The sequence below is a fragment of the Danio aesculapii genome, chromosome 22, assembly GCF_903798145.1.
Source record: "Danio aesculapii chromosome 22, fDanAes4.1, whole genome shotgun sequence".
Taxonomy (NCBI): domain Eukaryota; kingdom Metazoa; phylum Chordata; class Actinopteri; order Cypriniformes; family Danionidae; genus Danio; species Danio aesculapii.
The window spans coordinates 24369234-24388301 of record NC_079456.1 but is presented as its reverse complement, the minus strand read 5'-3'; the positions used below and the strand labels follow the sequence as shown (position 1 = coordinate 24388301).

Genomic DNA, 19068 nt, shown 5'->3' with positions numbered 1-19068 from the left:
TATGTTTTAGTCTGCAAGTGTTTTTCCATTTTAGGAACATTGCAAAACTAGAAATATGGTTTCGAAAGAAGATATGGAGATTCTTGTCATGCAATTGAACCAAGACATTTAAGACAACTTTTTGGACAAGGTTTAATTAACAGTATGGTAAACTGGATTTACATTTAGTCTGTAAATAAATTCCTCTCCTCCCTTTTCACACCTATTCAGTTCTAATTCTTCTCTTCGTGTGTTTAGTGAAAGCCAAATGTACTGTTTTAGAGTGAAAAAGACATTTTGTGCTGCTGCACAACTAAATTTGGCCAATAGTGCTCTTTGTTAACAGTTCTGCCATGAAGGCAATTCTAAGATATCAGTTTTGGGTTAGGTTGCCCTGTCCCTTAATCTAAAAACTTGTTAAAGTCCATATTAGCTTATTTATTTTAATGAAAGACTGATGTAATAACATTAAATGAACTTTGAAACTACATGTGGAGGGTCTGTAGAAAGTTGAAAAAATGTTAACTGATTGTGATGTTTAATTATACTGTTAACAGGTGTTTTATTCTTCATTGCATAAACAAATGTTAATATCCAACCAACAAAGGAAAACTAAAAAGTATGGCGCCTCACATTTAAAAACATCTGCAAACGAATTCAAAGGTTAGTTCTTTATATATTGACTAATATCTTCAATTTTTCATAGTTTGAAATCAAGTGAGATTAATAGGGTTGAAGAGCCCCTATTATAGGTTCTTAAAAAATTACCTTCCATGCTAAGGGATTGAAAACATCCAGCTGATGTTTAAATGTTCACGGTCAATGTTCATAATAGTTTTTGCCAATGCGTCAATTAATGAATATTGAATTTTATGTCATTGTGTCATTGCATTGCTTTAATAAGTTCCTACTTTGGGCTCACACATATACACTGTACCATAGCTGCTGTTACTTCAACACTGCCTTGATTAGCCATGATAGGCGTTTTGTTTCCTACACGTGCTGTGCATCACATCACATCAGATTGGGTCATTAGACCAATCTCTGCCGATTAGCTTCACGGAAAGGAGAGGTTTGGAAATATTTATTGCTGATCAAATCATTTTGTCACAGGGTCAAACAGGGCCTGTTTACACTTGGTCACTCCATACGATCTGGTCGGATAGCTTTCTGATTGTGAAAATAGCTTTTTTGATGAGTTGTGAAGTGCTGAGCTGTGAGTTCCAGGATAAAAATGCTGGATCCCCAATGCTGCAGTCTGGATGTTCCGTGTGGGTCTCCTAGGGTAGATGTGTGTCCTAAAAAGGGAAGAACTGAACTGGCAGTGTGTCCGACAAATTTAAAATTTCTAAAAAATTACACCCATCTACCTGAAAATTGGTAGATAGAGGTGCATGGATTTTTGGAGGGAAGTTTTCTTTGGAGTTTCCTTTAACCTCATTTGCATGTTTATTGGGGTCTGGGATTGTTCTAAAGTTGCCAGAGCACGAGTCATGTCCTATGCACCTTTATTCCGAAATTAAAATATGATAAAGCTGATACTAAACAAGCTATGCATTCTACAGAATTAAAAGTATTAAACACAAAGGTTTACATAAGGCTCTAGAATGTCACAGTCTGATCTGATCACCTGCATAATTTCCTCATGTTCGTAGTCTGCATGTTTTGTTGTCTCTGTGCACATGGCATTGTTTTGACTTACCCCACCCTCTCGTCATTCCATTCATTAACCCTGAGGGGTCTGAGGTGATTTTGGGGCCCCTGAGATGTGTTGACTTGCCCTGACATTCGTGCTTATTTCAGGTACTTATTACATAGTACTGGCCAATATGTATTTTTTGTATTCAGCACAAACTGCTACAATAATAAGTGAGAAATATTAATCTAGATGATTGCGTTTTTTAAAAAAAAAATGAAAATTATGCGTGGTTAGTAAGTTTTGGAGAAAAAATGTAGCTGAAATAAGGTTGAAAAAACACATGGAATGTTCCTGAATAAGACTTTTGAGTAACCAGTCTTGTAGGCTAGAATATTTACTTCCCAAATTATGTAAAAATTATTCCGTTATCTCGTTCAAAGAAAACATTACATTGAATTACAATTTGTTAAGTTTGATATGGGTGATCTCAGCTGTATGCGTGACAATGGTCATGAATAATTCACACCCTAAGAGACAAAAGACACTCCCCCACTCACCCATCAAGGGCATTGTAAAGCAATGTCCATCTGCAAAAGCTAGCCAAAACTAAATGCTCGTAGTATTACTTGCTGTATGACTTGCTGTAAACACTCTGGGTAAACAATATTCAGTGCTCAGCATATATAAGTACACGCTTCACAAATCTCTCTTTTAAATTAATATTTTTTAATAGGAAGCTATACAACATTATATTTGTGCATATACACTAGATTAGTCAGTACTGAAGCCAAATCTGGAGCTTAACTAACAAAATAACTTACAATAACGGTCCAAAAACTAGAACACCCAAATTTAAATGTTATAGAAAAATATTAAAGACAAATTTTAAAAAGAGGAAAAATCAAGAGAAGCAAAAAAAAGGAATTTTTTATTATTATTTTGTAGGTTGTAATTTGTTTTGCAATATTTATCTTGAATTTAATTGTATTATCTTTCAATTTCTCAATATGTTTTGTGACTAAAATATTATTTTAATAAATTGTTTAAATGCACCAAAATACATTGCCTATATTCACGGAGAAATTGATCAAAATATTCATTTTCAAAATGGGGTGTACTCAGTTATGCTGAGCACTGTATGTGGACTTATACAACTAGTACAAAAATATATTTGAAATGGTATAAAACGTGTTTGTAAATCTCATTCATTCTTTCATTTTTGCGGCTTAGTCCCTTTATTAATCTGGGGTTGCCACGGCGGAATGAACCGCCAACTTATCCAGCATATGCTTTACGCAGCGGATGCCCTTCCAGCTGCAACCCATCTCTGGGAAACATCCATACACACTCATACACTACGGACAATTTAGCTTACCCAATTCACCTTATTTGTGAATGTGTCGATTGAAATGTACACTCACAGCTCAGATGTGCACAGCTGAATCTCTCTATTTGCACACACAGACAATAATCAACACACCTGTGTTTTGAATTCGAAGTTACAGATTAATAGTTGTGTACTTGTAAAATGTCATTCACAAATACAAAATCATAGACACACGTGTGTATGGCAAACTTGATTGCAGCTTTGCTGTACAACCACAAGTCGGCACTCACAACTTCTCAGATTTGCCAGTTCAACTACACATCTCTCGCGCTCTGACTTTTGCTACACATTTTGCGCGATTCCTGTAGCAGAACTCATTTGTGCACTCGTAGATGCAGAGGCGCAAGCCGTGGGGGAGGGGCGGGGCAAGGCTAAAGCTGTTTTATTAGCCGATGCCTGACCAATGAACAATGTCGGCAGCCAGCGGGACTGGGGTGCTAAAGAATAATTTCTATGATTATTTTATTATTTAGTAGCTTTTATAACATATTTTCTGAAAAGATTTTTCTTAAATATTAATTCTACCAAAATGTATATACCAGTAAAAGAGCAGCAAAGTCGGTTTATTTGCTAGAGACAGCCAATGAGATGGGACGTTTTTGTACATCAGCACCATTTTATGCAGTCATTGGTCAGCACACATGACAGCTCACATTATTGGAGGCATAGCTGAAGTTTTAGTGAGGTTTATTTTAGCTAGCTATCTTTAATCCACTAGAAAAAGCTATTTTTCACCTTTAGGCTAAATTGCAATTACACTCAACAAAATAGACAGAGATGTAGTTAAAATTTATATTTTGAAGGTTTAATAGATAAACACAGCCAGGAACTAACATTAACCAATGCATAAGTAGATGAGTAAAATAAAAAGTGTATTGCGGTCCATTTCACTACAGAGAAAATGTTAGGGTTGAGTGATATGACATGATGCATCAAATACTTATATTATATTCAGTGTTTGTTGCCTTATTACAAACATACAAGGCAAATTTCACATTAAATTAACAAAATATACAATCAAACTGAACTGATGCCTTTTTAGAGTGGAACTTATAAACTTTAGGACATAATTCTCCATAGAGTTCAAGACTTTAGCAGTCTCCTGTGATTAGAATGAAGGGGCCTGGGGCCTTATGTATCAACGCTGCGTACGCACAAAAACTTTGCGTACGCTAGATTTCACGCACACGTTTGGATTTGCTAACGATGAAATGAACGTGAGAATGTGCGTTGGTCCACGCCAACTTCATGTCTGATGTACGTGCATTTCTTGTGTGTGTGTTTGTTTTAATTCCATTGGTGACTCCTAGAGGCAATTGTGTTAAATTGCACACTACAAAGTATCTTTGAGCCGTGCAATGGCAGCTGTATGGGACGGGATCATCCGCATGTCTAGCAGGTAAATATGGTTTCCATGCCATGCAGTTGACCAGCCAAACATTAAAAGCAGAATTTGCAGCAATCGCCAGTTTTCCCAATGTAATCAGAGCAACCGACTGCACGCACATTGCTAAAAAGGCGGCATCTGAACACGAATTTGCATACGTGAATCAGAAACATTTCCATTCAATAAATGTGCAAATAATATGTGAACGCTCAAATGCGCTTAACATAATACACTCACTTATTAATGATTCCTACTTATCTTCCTCGTGATAAGGAGTAGGCAAAATCTGATATGTAGAGGGTTAAAGAAGAATGAGTTCATCAGACGCTGGATTCGAACCGAGTCCATGATCGAAAGTGTCAAAACTTGTTGCCATGCGCTTTACGAGCTATGCCACTCACGCTGCTATAAACACTGCAAAATTTTACACCTTTACATCAGACCATTTCTTTTTTAAGTCACTCAGTGCGATTTTCAGACCTAACTGCGTTAACTGCTTCAGCTAAACTCTCCCACTCTATTTTTTTCTTTTGTTATTAATTCCGGAGGATAAACTTGCAAATAACAGTTTTTCTCCGGTCTACCTCCGATAGGAGCACCTCCAATTCACATTCTGTTCAAAGTTTCTCTTTTTGCTTGCTTTTGCCATTGCTTTTTCGTTGGGTTTTGCCAAAGTAGAGTCATTAGCATATTCATATGGGGGAGGAGGCAGGGAGGGGTTTTGAGCTCATGCGCTGAGTTTCACGTTAATTTGGATGTGCAAACAGAATATGCGTGGGATTCAGCGTACGCACTGTTTCATACATCTGAATTTTTTACTGCGTACGCACATTTACAGCTTTGTGCGTATGCTATGTTTTAGTATGAATTCAATGCAATTCTTCGTACATGAGGCCCCAGGTGTTCTAGATATTTTACTATATGTTAATGATTTTGTTATGTGTCATTTTATAAGCCAGAAGCAAATAAATTAATCTTTGTAGATTTAACGGTGACATGGGAAGAAAGAATTTTTGTGTACTACCTCAATATCTTGGAATGCATTGCCAGGGGTATTACCATACCTGTGAACCCTCTCGTTTTTCCTGGGATTCTCCCGTATTTTACAATTCTATCCCGTTATCATCCCGCAAAGGTATTTTCCCGTATTTTCAGTCTTTTTCTGAAGGGTGGCAAATAAACATTAAAGAGCTGAGCCTCCCTATACGCAACCCATATCGCCGAACCACCAGGGGCCGCCCCTTGCTCTTAAATGTGAGTCTGTTCTGTGCTTTCGCTTTGTTTAGGCATTAAAACACTTTGAAATAGTATAAAAACGGTGGGATTCCCTCTTGTTTTCATTACAGGTGCCATCGCAATCCTCAAAACAGTCGTATAGCGGTGCATGACTGTCAGACACGCTCCATAGTGATAAAGAGATTCTGTTTCCCAAACGGAAGCGGAGTGGAGGTCTGGGTTTTGGGTGTGTGTTTAAACAGACATATACATATAATTAATAGTATAAAGATGGTCATTTTTTTAAACACAATTAATTTCGTCATAAATTAGCATGAAAGCAGAGAATGAGAATGAGCAATTTTTATTATAATTTTAGATGTGTGCATATTTAAAGTGACACCTCTGTTATTTAATGTAATCAAACAAAAAACCTCAATAAATAAGAGATTCATTCGTTGCTCTTTAATCAGAACGTGTAAGTTATACAGTAAAGAAATGGATAATGAGATTTGATAACTTGATTATATTTCATTATAATAGCTATTCATTTTAAAAAGCTGAACTGTTTGCTAATTTATTTGCTGCTAAAGTATACTATATTTCTTTTGTAATTATAATAATAATTATATGTAAAATAATAATTATTTTCTTTTGTAAATAATAATAATAAAACATATTACTGACAATTTAACTGTTTATTTACAATACAATAATTTGGGCATTTATTGGGGGGGGGGGGGGTATCCCTTATTTTCACATCCCAATGTTGACAGGTATGTATTACAGAGATTCAAGTTGATAGAATTTATAGAGGGATTATAAGGGAAGTTAAAAAGTTTTTCTATCATTGATGTACTGAATATTTTGTGGTGACATGTGGTCGATTGCATTCCATTTATGCATATACACTCACCGGCCACTTTATTAGGTACACCTTACTAGTATTTTTGGACCCACTTTTGCCTTCAGACCTGCCTTAATCCTTCATGGCATAGATTCAACAAGGCACTGGAAAATTGCTGATTTTTTGGTACATATTGACATGATAGCATCACGCAGTTGCTGCAGATTTGTCAGCTGCACATCCATGATGCGAATCTCCCATTTCACCACATCCTAAAGGTGCTCTAAAGGATTGAGATCTTAGATGATTTGCGTTTTATCACATGGAGCGTTATCCTGCTGGAAGTAGCCATCAGAAAATGGGTACACTGTGGTCATAAAGGGATTGACATGGTCAGCAACAATACTCTGGTTGGCTGTAGTGTTGACAAGATGCGCAATTGGTACTAATGGCCCTAAAGTGTGCCAAGAGTCCCCCTCCCCCCATACCACAATTACACCACCACCACCACCAGCCTGAACCATTGATACAATCTTCTATTGTCTTATTTTGGTTAGCCTGTGCGAATTGTAGCCTCAGTTTCCTGTTCATAGCTGACAGGAGTGGCCTTCTGCTGCTGTAGCCCATCTGTCTCAAGGTTTGAGGTTTGAGTTGTGCATTCAGAGATGCTCTTCTGCATACCTCGGTTGTAACGAGTGTTTATTTAGGTTACTGTTGCCTTTTTTTGAGCTGGAACCAGTCTGGCCATTCTCCTCTGACCTCTGGCATCACAAGACATTTGCGCCCACAGAACTGCCGCTCACTGGATAATTGCTTTTTTTCGAACCATTTTCTGTAAACCCTAGAGATGGTTGTGCGTGAAAATCCCAGTATATTAGCATTTTCTGAAATACTTAGACCAGCCCGTCTGGCACCAACAACCATGCCACGTTCAAAGTCACTTAAATCACCTTTCTTCCCATTCTGATGCTCAGTATGAACTGCTGCAGATTGTCTTGACCATGTCTACATGCCTAAATGCATTGGGTTTCTGTCATGTGATTGTTTGAATTTAAATTTGTGTTAACGAGGAGTTAAACAGATGTACCTAATAAAGTGGCCGGTTACTGTATATATTGAGGACCACAATGGGCCAGTGGCTTTTTTGCATGTTTTATCCTTTACAGTTTTTGAAATGTGTGTAAATTAGTAATAATGGACTTTGCCTTTCCATGATGAAACTGAACTGTGCCACCATACCCTTGGGACCCTATACAGCTTGTTCAGGACCCTTCAAGACTAAATGTGGACACTCCTTTACAATTCTGCTAGGTTTGTTCCAACTTGCTTGAACATGCCTACCTGCAGTTTTAGACAGTGTTACATTCTGAAGGGCTCATCCCTGTGCTCAAATTTCTTCAGATAGCTTTAATTTCAATGAAGCTTCATATGGATGAATGGAGCAATGGACCAAAATAATTCTCATTAGATATAATTTCTGCATTCAGCATCACAAAGTAAACAGGCACACAGAATAATAGGGTTGTCCAGTGAAAGTGTACACACCACTTGGGCCCAATCCCTATTCTGTTTCAATGTACCCCTACACCTTCAACTTCCCCTTGGCCCTTGAAACAGAGTGTGAAGGGTAAGGGAGATCAATGATCGCGACTGCTGTGGTTATTCAAGTTGCGTTATTTTTTTCTGGTATAGGCAACGGTATCATGTTATCATAATGATATAATGTGGCAATAGGCTCATAACTGTAATGTGTATTTACACCATGGTCATATTCATCTATGTAAATACAAGAAAACAGGATTAACATTATACCAGACACTGTAAAAAGGTAATTCCCAGCCACTAGACTTTTCTTACAGGGTATTCTAGTGTCAACGAGTGACAGAATACTGTGGGGCTACCATACAGGAGTTATTAGGGATTATTCATTCATTTTCTTTTCAGCGTATTAGAGATTATAGATAGCGAAATTTAGCGGGTTTTATTTTAGCGGTTTTCCTAACCCCTTGGTATTGAGTATGGTCCTGAAAAATATCCCTTCCGAGGGGTATCTAGCCCTTCTGTTTAGCCCCACGCCTTCAAGCTAAAGAGAATTGGGACATCCCTACCCCTTCACGTGAATGCACAAAACGAGGGGTAGGGGTAAGGGGAAGGGCTAAGGGGTAGAATTGGGATTCAACAATTGTTTCAACAGTGCATTTACTTGCAGAGAGGATGTTTATTTTATTTACATTCATGTTCAAGTGTTCAATTAAACATTCATCACACATGAACACAGCTCATATTTTCTTTTGAAAATGTAGATTGTATTTCATTATTCATTCCTCCTTGATATGCTTGTGGATCCAGGAAAGAAAGTCCTCATCAATGGAAAAAGTTCCATCTGGATTGATGGGAACAGTGACGGGGAGGTAAATATCCCTTTTTGACATTGTGATCTAGAAAAACAGTAACACAAAGAGTTAGTTGTATTTTCTTACTATATCTCTGAGTGAGTCATAAGCTAGAGGAAAACTATTTTACCTCTGGAATTCTAGCAATGACATTCAAGGATTTCTGAGATGGCAAGGCTGCAGTCAGTTCAATCTCTTTCTCGCTGTTTGTTGCTCTTTCAAACCTGAATCCTGTGTCATAAGCTGCGTTAAGTATGTGTTTACACATCCTAATTGCAGAGGCAAGAACAAAGAAGAGGAGATAATTAAAGCACTGATGTATTGTACATTATAAGTTTGTTGTTCTGTAATAATCATTACTTTTTGGCATAGGTGGTGACAATTACTGGCAGTCTCTCCCATTCCACCTCTAGACGTGCAGCAGGGAATTCACCTAGGACACCAGCTTCAGCTTTAGCAAAGACTGCATACTGTTTGCACTCCGCACCCCAAGAAAACTTGCCCTGAAAACGACATTAGAGTTCAAAGAATGGTACTGAGTAGAGAAATACATTTTGCCAAATGTTCTCGTCTTACAGTGACTTTGTGCTTGCTCAACAGAGCACCATCAGCACAGATCTTCATGTTGTCATTTTCAGCAATGGAGGAAACTATGAGTTGCACTCTTGCAGTTGGTTTGTCAAAGTAAGCAGCCAGTTGATAGCCCAGAAGCTTCTGGTCAGCTCTAACAGCACGGGCGATGATAGCAAAAACAGGTGGAATATCATCTCCGAGGAATCTCTTCTGAAAAAAAAAAACGAATAAAAATGATTAGGAACTACATCATATTTTGGTTTTGTGTATTTATGGGCAAACAGCTGAGACTAACTTTTTTCTGCATTTGTTCAAAGCTAGCGGCAGCGCTTCCACTGCTAGTATCCTTTGTGGCACTATGGTGTGCCAAGTACTGCAAAGAAATGTTTTTGTAAGTTTTGAAATAATAAAAAAAATTAAGTAAAATTAAAGTATCAAAAGGTTATTTAATGCTTACCCGATCTTTGTGGAATTTCCTGAAAGGCTCTATGATGGTGGCAGTCTGTAAATCAATATAAATGTAATATAAATGTATAGATTTTGAGACACATAACAGCTACTTGAACACCACACTACTTCCCATGTCTTTACCTTAGACATACGAGAGCTGGACATGGAGGAGCTTGAGCTGCTGCTGCTGCTGCTGCTGCTACTGCTAGTGCTGGTGCTGCGGCTGTTGCGACTGCTGCTGCTGCTTTCAGAAGAAACAGGTGTATTTTTAGCTTCAGTCTCCAGGATTTCCCTCAGTTTCAACAAGAAAGCCTGTCCTTCAGGAGAATCATCATCAATGATGTTGATTTGCTTAACAAGCCTCTCAGCAGCTCTAGGACCAACTTGGACTTCAAACTCCAGTCTTTCAACTGCAGGACCTTCAGCTACAGCCAGAACAATAAACAAGTAATTAAAGTTTTATTTAAAAAAAAAAACTTTAATCATAAGTGTTAAAATCTCTCTATCTTCTCACCTCTTGAAATGGCAGCACGGGCTGTGTGGTGTCCAATTATGTAGAAAAGAGTTGAATTTCTGATAAAAGCAGCATTGTGAGAGTGCACCTCAACACATCCCTTGATTTCAATGTATGGGACAGCATAACAGAGGGTCCTGTCGAATGGAGCAGGAGCTCTCACTGAAGCATCAGGTGACATCTCAGATGACTGAAAAAAATAATCAAATGATATCGCTCCACCTTGTAGTTTGAAGGAAATGTCTGCATGTTTCCATATGACTATGTGTGCATTCAAAGCTTACCAAATCACCAGCATAAGATGCCTGGGAGTTTTGCAGAGACAATTCAGGTACCATGGGAACAGACCTTTCAGAACTGTGATCTTCAATGTTTCTGACCACAGCAAGAGTCTCAAAGCTGTGAGAGCATGAGAGTTATTGATAATTTCAAAAAAGGTTGACAACAACAACAAAAAATCTTTACAGAAATGTCATTACCTTGCAGAAGCAATGTGTTCAGGAAGTTCAACAGGCAGAGCCTCCACCTTATAGTTGCCCTTGAGAATGTCTGCTCTTGCTGCCACTTTTCCAGGGGCAATTGTACGGATCTTTCCTCTCGCCATAACAGCAGCTTGGATAAAGGCAGTGTTAACTCCCATCACAGCAAATGTCTGGAGAGCAATGCTAAAATAAAAAAATAAGGAGATTCTTTGTAAAACTGTTGTTGTGTGTATTAAATCTCATTTGAATTAATGTAGCTGTAAAATTGTACCTTGGTCTAGCTTCAGCTTGGAACTGAACATCAGTCTTCTTCAGTTGCTCAAGAGTCATGGACTCCAATTTTTCAGGGAGAGCAGGTGTAATGGTGGCCTGAACTTAAAGGGTGAACAGAACAACATCAAACTTAAGTGACTCCACACATCTGGCAAAAGAATATAGAAATTTGATAGAAACTGACAAAACTTTACCATTGACACTTGCAGCAGCAACTGCAGCAGTGTACCAACTGAACTCCATGGGCACACCAACTGCAGTTGGCAAGATACGACGGACTTCAGCTGCAAGCAGAGGTTTGGCATACTGGAATGCAATTCCTTCCTGCAAAGCTTTAAGAGCCTCCTTTAGCAGTGCACGTGGTTTGGGTCCAGTAACCATCTGAGGATAGTGTTTATTAGAAGCTTAATTCTAATTGTGAAAATCAATAGACTTCAACAGAGTTAAAGATACCAGATCTCAAGCATATGGTAAGAAGACATAATCTACAGCACAATACCGGTATTGCTTCTTCGATGATGCTCTTGTCGAAGTGAACATAACCCACTTCTTGTCCAAATAGTTTGAGATAGGCTGAAGCAAGTGGTCGGTCAGTTGGCAGGGCCTTCCAGTTTGTGAGCTTGAAGAGACAGAAGTCATTTATATTTTTGATCTATTTCAAGCTTATAGTAAATGTTTCAAATTATATGATACACTGCACATGAAAACTTACTGCCTTCAGGGTGCGCTTAATTTTTGTGATGCGGTCAACACTTTCATCTGCAGCAGGAGATTTTAGAAGAGCCTCATTAATTCCTCCAGTTCTTACGCCAAACTGTCGAAAAGGAATATTTTAGTGATACTTTTTTTAAACAGATTTAAACAGTAATTCAGATATCTGGAAAAGAAATCTTGGATGGTTCACCTCAATAACATCAGCAGCGGCTCCAGCCAGGTAAGCACGAGCTTTAGCTACAATAGCTCTGGGCAGGATGGTAGCAGCATCATTAATCATGTAGGCACTACCAGCAGCTCCAATCATAAGAGGAGCTTAATAGACAAAGAATACATTTGCAATGTTTAATGTCAGAAGATATTTTACTTCATTTTAAGAATCATTAGATACTATTTCTTAGCTTTTTATAGAAATTTGAAAGTCTTACTATAATAATAGTCCATCTGAAAAGCTCTGCTGTAACGGTAGTTAAGTCTGTCCAGCTTGCGGTTCATAAGTTTTATGGCAACATTAGCTGCACCAGCACTGAAAAAAATAACCATGATTACCTCTGGCTTGTGCTTGTTTTATGTGATGGTAAAATAAACCATGAAACTAAAATAAATGAGCAGTGATTTGATTTTCTTACACAGATGCCATATCAGGAGCAGTGATTCTGGTCAAGGACTTGATGTGGGAATAGGCAAAGCTTGCAACATGCATGTTTGGCTCAGTTCTCAAAGCTCCAGCAAGACTGGAGATGAGAGCCACTGATGGTTCAGCCTCAAACAGCACAATACAAGCAACCATGCGCACCTCTGGGTGGAGAGCCCTGTCCAAAACAAGCTGCAGGGCAATAGGCTGAACCTGAGACAGGAAACAAAGTTTGTTTATTGAAAGAAAACATGCATAACGGTTACAGCAGTATTCTCTAAAATACCTGAATCTTACCAGTTTGGGCTCTTTCTTGGCAATGTTCCTCAGGGCCAAGATGGCATCAACCTGGACTCTAACAGGCAGAGCCTTAGCTGCAGTTCTCAGTCCCGGTAGGAGCTTTATGATGGGTTTAAGACTTGAAGGGTGACCAGCATTGCCCATAACTTTCAGAGCCAAAGTGATTTCAGGAATGTCATTCTTAGAAATGGCCTCTGAGGCAATCTCATGGATGGGCTGAGGAATTTGATGCATACATTTAGACTTTATAGAATTTAAAGAACAAATTAATGGTATAAATTTAGATGTGTATTTACCCTGAGGAGCTCTGCAGAGCAAGTAGGAACTGCAGTGCAGTGCTTGGCAATCAAGGAACCATATCCAAGCATCACAACTTCACGTAGAGCTGGGATTGAGGCACATTTCTCGTGTGTAGCCAAACTCTGTTAAGCATGATACAGAAATTATTTATTTGATGCAGTCCCTTTGGCATTATATTTGATGTACAGCACTAAGATATACCCACAGCTGTCATTTGGATGCTTTCAATATCAGCAGTGACCATTTGCAAAGCAATCACAAGAGTCTGAATGAACTCAGGAGTTGTAAATTCACCAGACAGGAACTTCTCCTTGATGAATTTTATAATGACTGGTGTGCCAACAGCAGGAAGAGCATCCAGAAGCCAGCGCCTAAAAATTGTTCAAAATATATCCATAATAAAAACTTAACATGAATTATATTTTTATTAATTTATTGCTCACAAACTGTACCTGTAAACTGGTTTGTCCTTGAACTGAGACCAGATTGCCTCAATTTTCTCCAAGGTGACAACGCGCAAGAGCTGGACGAGCTGAACAAACTTGAGTGGCGCATCTTCATGGACCATGTCTTTATTGTTTGCAACCAAATGCTTCAGGACCTCAACAATCTAGGAAGATCAAGGGAAATGCTGCTGTCTTTTTTCAGGTGTCATGTGCTTTGACTAAGAGATTAAGGATTTAATGCAGTAAATTATACCTGGGCTGGTGCATCTTTGATCTTCATAAGTTGAATGGGGGTCTGAAGAATCTCAGTTGCAAACTCATACTGCAGGGATCCACGGGGCATGTAATCAGCTTTGATTGGAACGACAGGGGTCTTCTCAATCTCAACAAAAGCCAAGGTTTGTCTGAAAAAAAGTTCAAAAGTTCAAGTTACTGAATTGTGTATAAAATATTGTTACAAATTTATGACTAAAATCTCAATAATTGCTCAATCATACTTTGCTTCCATCATTGCAGCACCATGGATCTCATTGAAGGGTGAGAACTGATACACTTCCTCAACTGTTGCCTCAGCGATCAGTGCGCCATTGTCAGCTGGTTTCATGATGTAGTTATAAGTTGCAGTTTCAATCAGACTCTTGACCCTCTGTTGAGAGAAGGATAGGTTATAAGAGTCTTGACATTTAAAGTGAGTAAATTTTTTATTCTATGAAGTATTTATTGTCCAGTCTACATTACCTCTGTGCATTCAGCACACCTTTCAGTGTATGCCAAGCCAACATCCTTCATGATTCTCTCCTGGCAGTGGCTCAGATCCTTAGATTTGGTCACAATTATGTGGTTGGTTTTTGGATCCTCATTGATGACATAGTGGGTCCTGCACACTCCCTGAGCTCCAGCCTTCAGGAAAAAGTCAAATAATAAGATTGCAGAACTCAAAATAAATCCTAAATATATAAATTAAATTTTCTCACCTCTTGCATCTCGTAGATGTTCTGAGTCTTCTTGAGGTTGAGCTGAAGGATGTTGAGGATACCTCTGTGCAAGTTCATGACTGTAGGAGAGACTCCTGCTGGGGCGAAAACCTTGCCAACCACACCATTAGCATACTCAAACTTGATGGGAATCTGAAGCTGAGCAGCCAGTGCTGAGGTGAGCTTAGTAGCAGGAACAAATGGATCCTTGGGCCAAGTGCCAGCATACTCGTAGAGCAGAGGATCCATAAGCTGTAAGGGAATATATAATCGCTTATAACAGCCAATGCTTATTAACACATTTTTAAAAAGCTTTCCTCCAATTTGGAAGAGGTACAATTTCTTCAGTTCACTACCTTCATCAGGAAAGTGTTCTCTGTCATGGCACTCAGAAGAACCTTGCTGCTGACTTTAATACCTGCTCTGGCCAGACCTTCTTGAGGAAGACCTCCCAAAAGCAAAGCCTCATACTTGTACACATAGGTCTTATCATGGGCAAACTCAGGAACTGCAATGTGTAGAGTATTTAATTTAGTCAGCAAGGATGCAATAAATGTTAAGTACCATTACCAAAATGTCAAAAGGCTTTACTTACCAAGATTCATCTGTTGACTCGCTGAAAGAAACAAAGAATACCCTTTTAAAATATCTTTGTTTTATTAATTTTAGGAGGTTTTAAAATAACCTTTAAACATAAATATTTTAAGAAAAGATAAAGTAAAGTAAGTTCAAAATGAAACTTACCCACAAGGGCTACAGTCAGGGCAAGCACAACAGCTCTCATGGCTGGTGGTTTGTGAAAAACTCCTCTGAGAATCAGATCTTTTATAGTGATTTCTTGCTGACCAAGTATTCGTCCATAAGTGAATTATTAACTTTTGTGTTTATCAAAAAGTACATACAGTACATTGTGGCTTTTTCAGAGTCAACCGTGAATATCAGTATCAATTAGAGGTTAAGTTACCCTGGCCTATCATGTCATTTTCCTGAACACTGTCCAATGTCACCTTTCATAAAAAAGTAAAACGTCTATCCTTTAAACCTTTTTTTGAATCCTTCAAAAAAATACCCTTTCACCCTTTTAAAGCAATTTTTAATTGTTTAAGGTATAATATATATTTTAGTTACATTACCTACTTTTAAAACATATTTTAATAAGTTCAGGTCAGATCAAGTATGCGGTTTGATTTCTATGTGTAAATATTGATCAATATTTGACTCAATTTTTAAATTGTATATAAAATCACTTTTTGTAAAGTGCCAAACTAGGAGTGTATATTATTCTACATATACAGTATATGTGCATTTATACAGTATGTGATAAAATGTCAAGCTGTTCACTTTAACCACGTGTGCCGTCACTGCTAGGCAATAGGATTACAATGTTTTTTTGTCACCAAGGGGCACAAAAGAATGAGGATGAACAGAATTGTTGCCATAAATAACCTGCTAATAGTAAATAAAGATGAAATAACAAAACAAAGCATTATAATTTCTTCATAAATCATTATATACTTGATCTGGCGGGAACACTTTTAGCTTAGCTTGGTTTCAAGAGTTCGCCCTTAGCTGATGATTGATTATAAAGCGTGTTTGGCATGCTGTCCCGGGAGAGAGCCCTGAGCTCCTGAGATCCTCGGGCCCGGGGCTCCCCTCTATTGCAGGACGAGAGGGGAATCCGAGTTCAGGTAGGTCTCGAGAACTCCCCTGCTTGATAAAGGTAGATGTAGGTTATGAATGTTATAGAGTAAATACTGGATTCAACACTTGTCTATAACGTCAATTTAGTTTTGTCAATTTACTTGTGTTACATGTTTTTGGTCTGTGGGAGGAAACCGGAGAGCCAGGGGGAAACCCTAATAATTTGAATGCAGGATGTATGAGCTCTGCTAGAAATACTCTTAAAATGTCAGTAATGAAATGTCAGGATAAGCTCAGTGGAGCGTCTCTGCTGCTGCAGAGGTGCAATGGAAGTCAGTGGTGCAAAGGTGCAGAAGAGAATTTAAGATAAGCGGAGCATTTCTGCAGTTGCAGAGATGCAATGGAAGTCAATAATATTAGGTAAATATGCTTCCGCGGAGGCGTTTAAACTGCTGTGGTAGTGCTGGGGAGTGTGTCAATAGTGGTATGTTAAATGCAAGTATATGTGAGTTTAGGCAGAGCATCACTGCTGCGGCAGTGGTGCGGAGGGGAAATGAAGCTCAGCGGAGCTTCTTTGCTGTTGCAAAGGTGCGGTGGAAGTCAAAATTAGAAGGCAAATGCACTTCAGCGGAGACATTTTAACTGCTGTGACAGTGCTGGGGAGTGTGTTGGTAGTGAATGGCTAAATAGAGATGTGTGTGAGCTCAGGCTGAGCGTCACTGCTGCGGCAGTGGTGCAGAGGGAAAATAAGGCTTGAAATATTTCTAGTCATGCGAGTCTTGTCTTCCAAAAGATTTATAAATGTTTAGTCTTTGTTGTAGTAGTTATTATTATTATTTAATTTTTTTATTTTTTTGCGAGGCTTCCCCTTACAGCATGCACATACGTTACCGCAGGTGCATTTCTAGGAGAGCAGTGAGAGTTCAGCTTTATCGCAATGGCTTGGATCACCGGCGTCTCGAGAGTTTAGTCGGAGTTTGTTGACTGCGTTGTGTGAGGCATTTGAAGTAGAAGGTGGAAAAGCTGGTGGGCCGACATTTTGCGGGAACTCTGGCTTGATTGCTGCGAGGCTGCAGCTGGATTCTTGGGGAAAGCAGGGCTCTGGCTGGAGCTGTTGTAGTTGTTGTTTGTTTGTTCTTCCGTATTGATAGGTTAAATGGTGCGATGCTGGAGCGTTTTGTAGCAGAAAGCATTCTTCAAGACAAAGATGGCTAAGGTAAGATACTTTGGTTATTTATAGTGGTTTAGGAATCGCCTGATTGGTGAATCATGCGTTAGGTAATGAGGACCAGCTGCTATCAATCATAAGCACATGCTCCTCTTGAAATTAGTTTATAAATAACCTTCACTTAAATCAGGGGTGCCCAATCCTGTTCCTGGAAATCTACATTCCTCCTGAGTTTAGTTGCAACCTTGATCAAACACACCTGTCTGTAATTACCAAGTGCTCCTTCAGATCCTACTTAGTCAGTTAAGTTGCATTTGATCAGAGTTGGAGCTGAATTCAGCAGGAAAGTAGATCTCCAGTAACAGGATTGGACACCCCAGTAAGTCGGCAGCATACTAATATGAAATTATTTCCACATAAAAGTTCTCTGAGAAGGCAGCACACTTTTGATGTGGCAGATAAGATGGATGAGGACTTTGGTGTGGCACCCCTGATGAGTCAAGACTCTGGAATGGCAGTGCTGGAAATTGAAGAACTCTGGCAAGGAGACTCGTTACAGGCATAATTCTTTATTGAGACATGTTGGTTGTACTGCAGTCAAACCACATCTTTAAGAAGGTCACGAGTCTAATTTAGTCTACACAAGTCTTATTTGAGCAAAGTTGTCCTGTGTATATATGTTATGGGGAGGGGGGCAGTGTTAAGGTGGAGGTGGCTAAACAAGTCATGTAAATGTGGTGTATAGTTCCAGATCCTTTTCAGACACTAACCAGACATGTTTATCAACAAAAGAGTTATTTTGGCCAGAATTTATCCACAAAGGCACAGTCATTGAGACCCTACCTGTAGCATTTGAATCACTTTGGGATCTGTCACTGCTCAAGAAGGCATAACTTTTCAGTTACATAATTGTTAATTGGGAACTATAGATTATAAAAAAATATATATTCTCACAGCAGCAAGGATGCAACTAAACTCTGTCAGTAATGCTCAATCTAGCACCAGTATTGGGCCTAGGGAATGGCATGATATTGCAGCCCAAACCATCACTGATCCTCCCATGCTTGACTCTGGTTGGTATGCTTCTTTGGGGCTTCTCCACACCGTAACTCTCCTAGATGTGGGAAAGACAGTGAAGGTGGACTCATCAGAGAACAATACATGTTTCATTTGTCCACAGCCCAATAATTTTGGCTGCTGTACCATTGAAACATGTGTTTAAAATTAGCATGAGTGGGAAAAGTTTTGGCTATAGCAGTCGGCCATGTTTATTGACCCTGTGGAGCTCCCTACCAACAGGTTTGGTGGAAACAGGACAGTTGAGGTGCACAATTATTTCTGCAGTGAGTTGGGCAGCTGTAGTTTTATGTTTTTTTGGATACCATCGGTGTTAGCACCAGGACATCCCTTTAAACAGCTTCCTCTTGCGTCCACAGTTACTCCTGTTGGATGTGGTTCTTCTTCTTGGTGGTTGGCTGACATTAATCTGGATACCGTGACTCTTGATACATTACGAAGACTTGCTGTATTAGTCAAAGATGTGCCAGCAAGACGCACACCAACAATTTATCCTCTTTTGAACTCTGATATGTCAACATATCACATAATGTTGTGTGCATTTTAATATTTTAAGCAACACTGTGCTATTACTCAGCTAATTAAACCTTCACACTCTGTTCTAACTGGTAGAATTTGTAATCAATGAAGACTGGCCACCAGCTGGTCAAATTTAGCCATGAAACCTCCAACACT

General features: G+C 38.9%; 1 protein-coding gene across 1 annotated transcript; it reads right to left on the bottom strand.

Moving 5' to 3' along the window:
• Positions 1 to 8720: 8720 nt before the first annotated feature.
• LOC130215831 (vitellogenin-like) lies at positions 8721 to 15318 on the bottom strand. The gene is made up of 28 exons (XM_056447678.1): positions 15252 to 15318; positions 15103 to 15123; positions 14864 to 15015; positions 14508 to 14759; positions 14272 to 14433; positions 14031 to 14179; positions 13787 to 13937; positions 13540 to 13697; positions 13293 to 13458; positions 13084 to 13209; positions 12785 to 13003; positions 12483 to 12700; positions 12282 to 12379; positions 12044 to 12168; positions 11852 to 11953; positions 11639 to 11758; positions 11334 to 11520; positions 11138 to 11240; positions 10864 to 11049; positions 10669 to 10783; positions 10385 to 10574; positions 10012 to 10295; positions 9878 to 9922; positions 9716 to 9793; positions 9424 to 9630; positions 9208 to 9350; positions 8978 to 9116; positions 8721 to 8892 (listed from the first exon to the last, which is right to left on the bottom strand). The coding sequence occupies exons 1-28, from the start codon at positions 15289 to 15291 to the stop codon at positions 8773 to 8775; spliced, it is 4056 nt and encodes a 1351-aa protein (XP_056303653.1). The 5' UTR covers positions 15292 to 15318; the 3' UTR covers positions 8721 to 8772.
• Positions 15319 to 19068: the final 3750 nt, after the last annotated feature.

Bases quoted from the DNA above. Each gene is read 5' to 3' on its own strand.
- LOC130215831 (XM_056447678.1), bottom strand. From the start codon at position 15,291: ATGAGAGCTGTTGTGCTTGCCCTGACTGTAGCCCTTGTGG. The intron at 12,701-12,784 runs GTAAGATTCAGG...TTCCTGTCTCAG, and splicing joins CCAAGAAAGAGCCCAAACTG to GTTCAGCCTATTGCCCTGCA. The intron at 10,575-10,668 runs GTAAGCTTTGAA...TATTTTTTTCAG, and splicing joins CATCTTATGCTGGTGATTTG to TCATCTGAGATGTCACCTGA.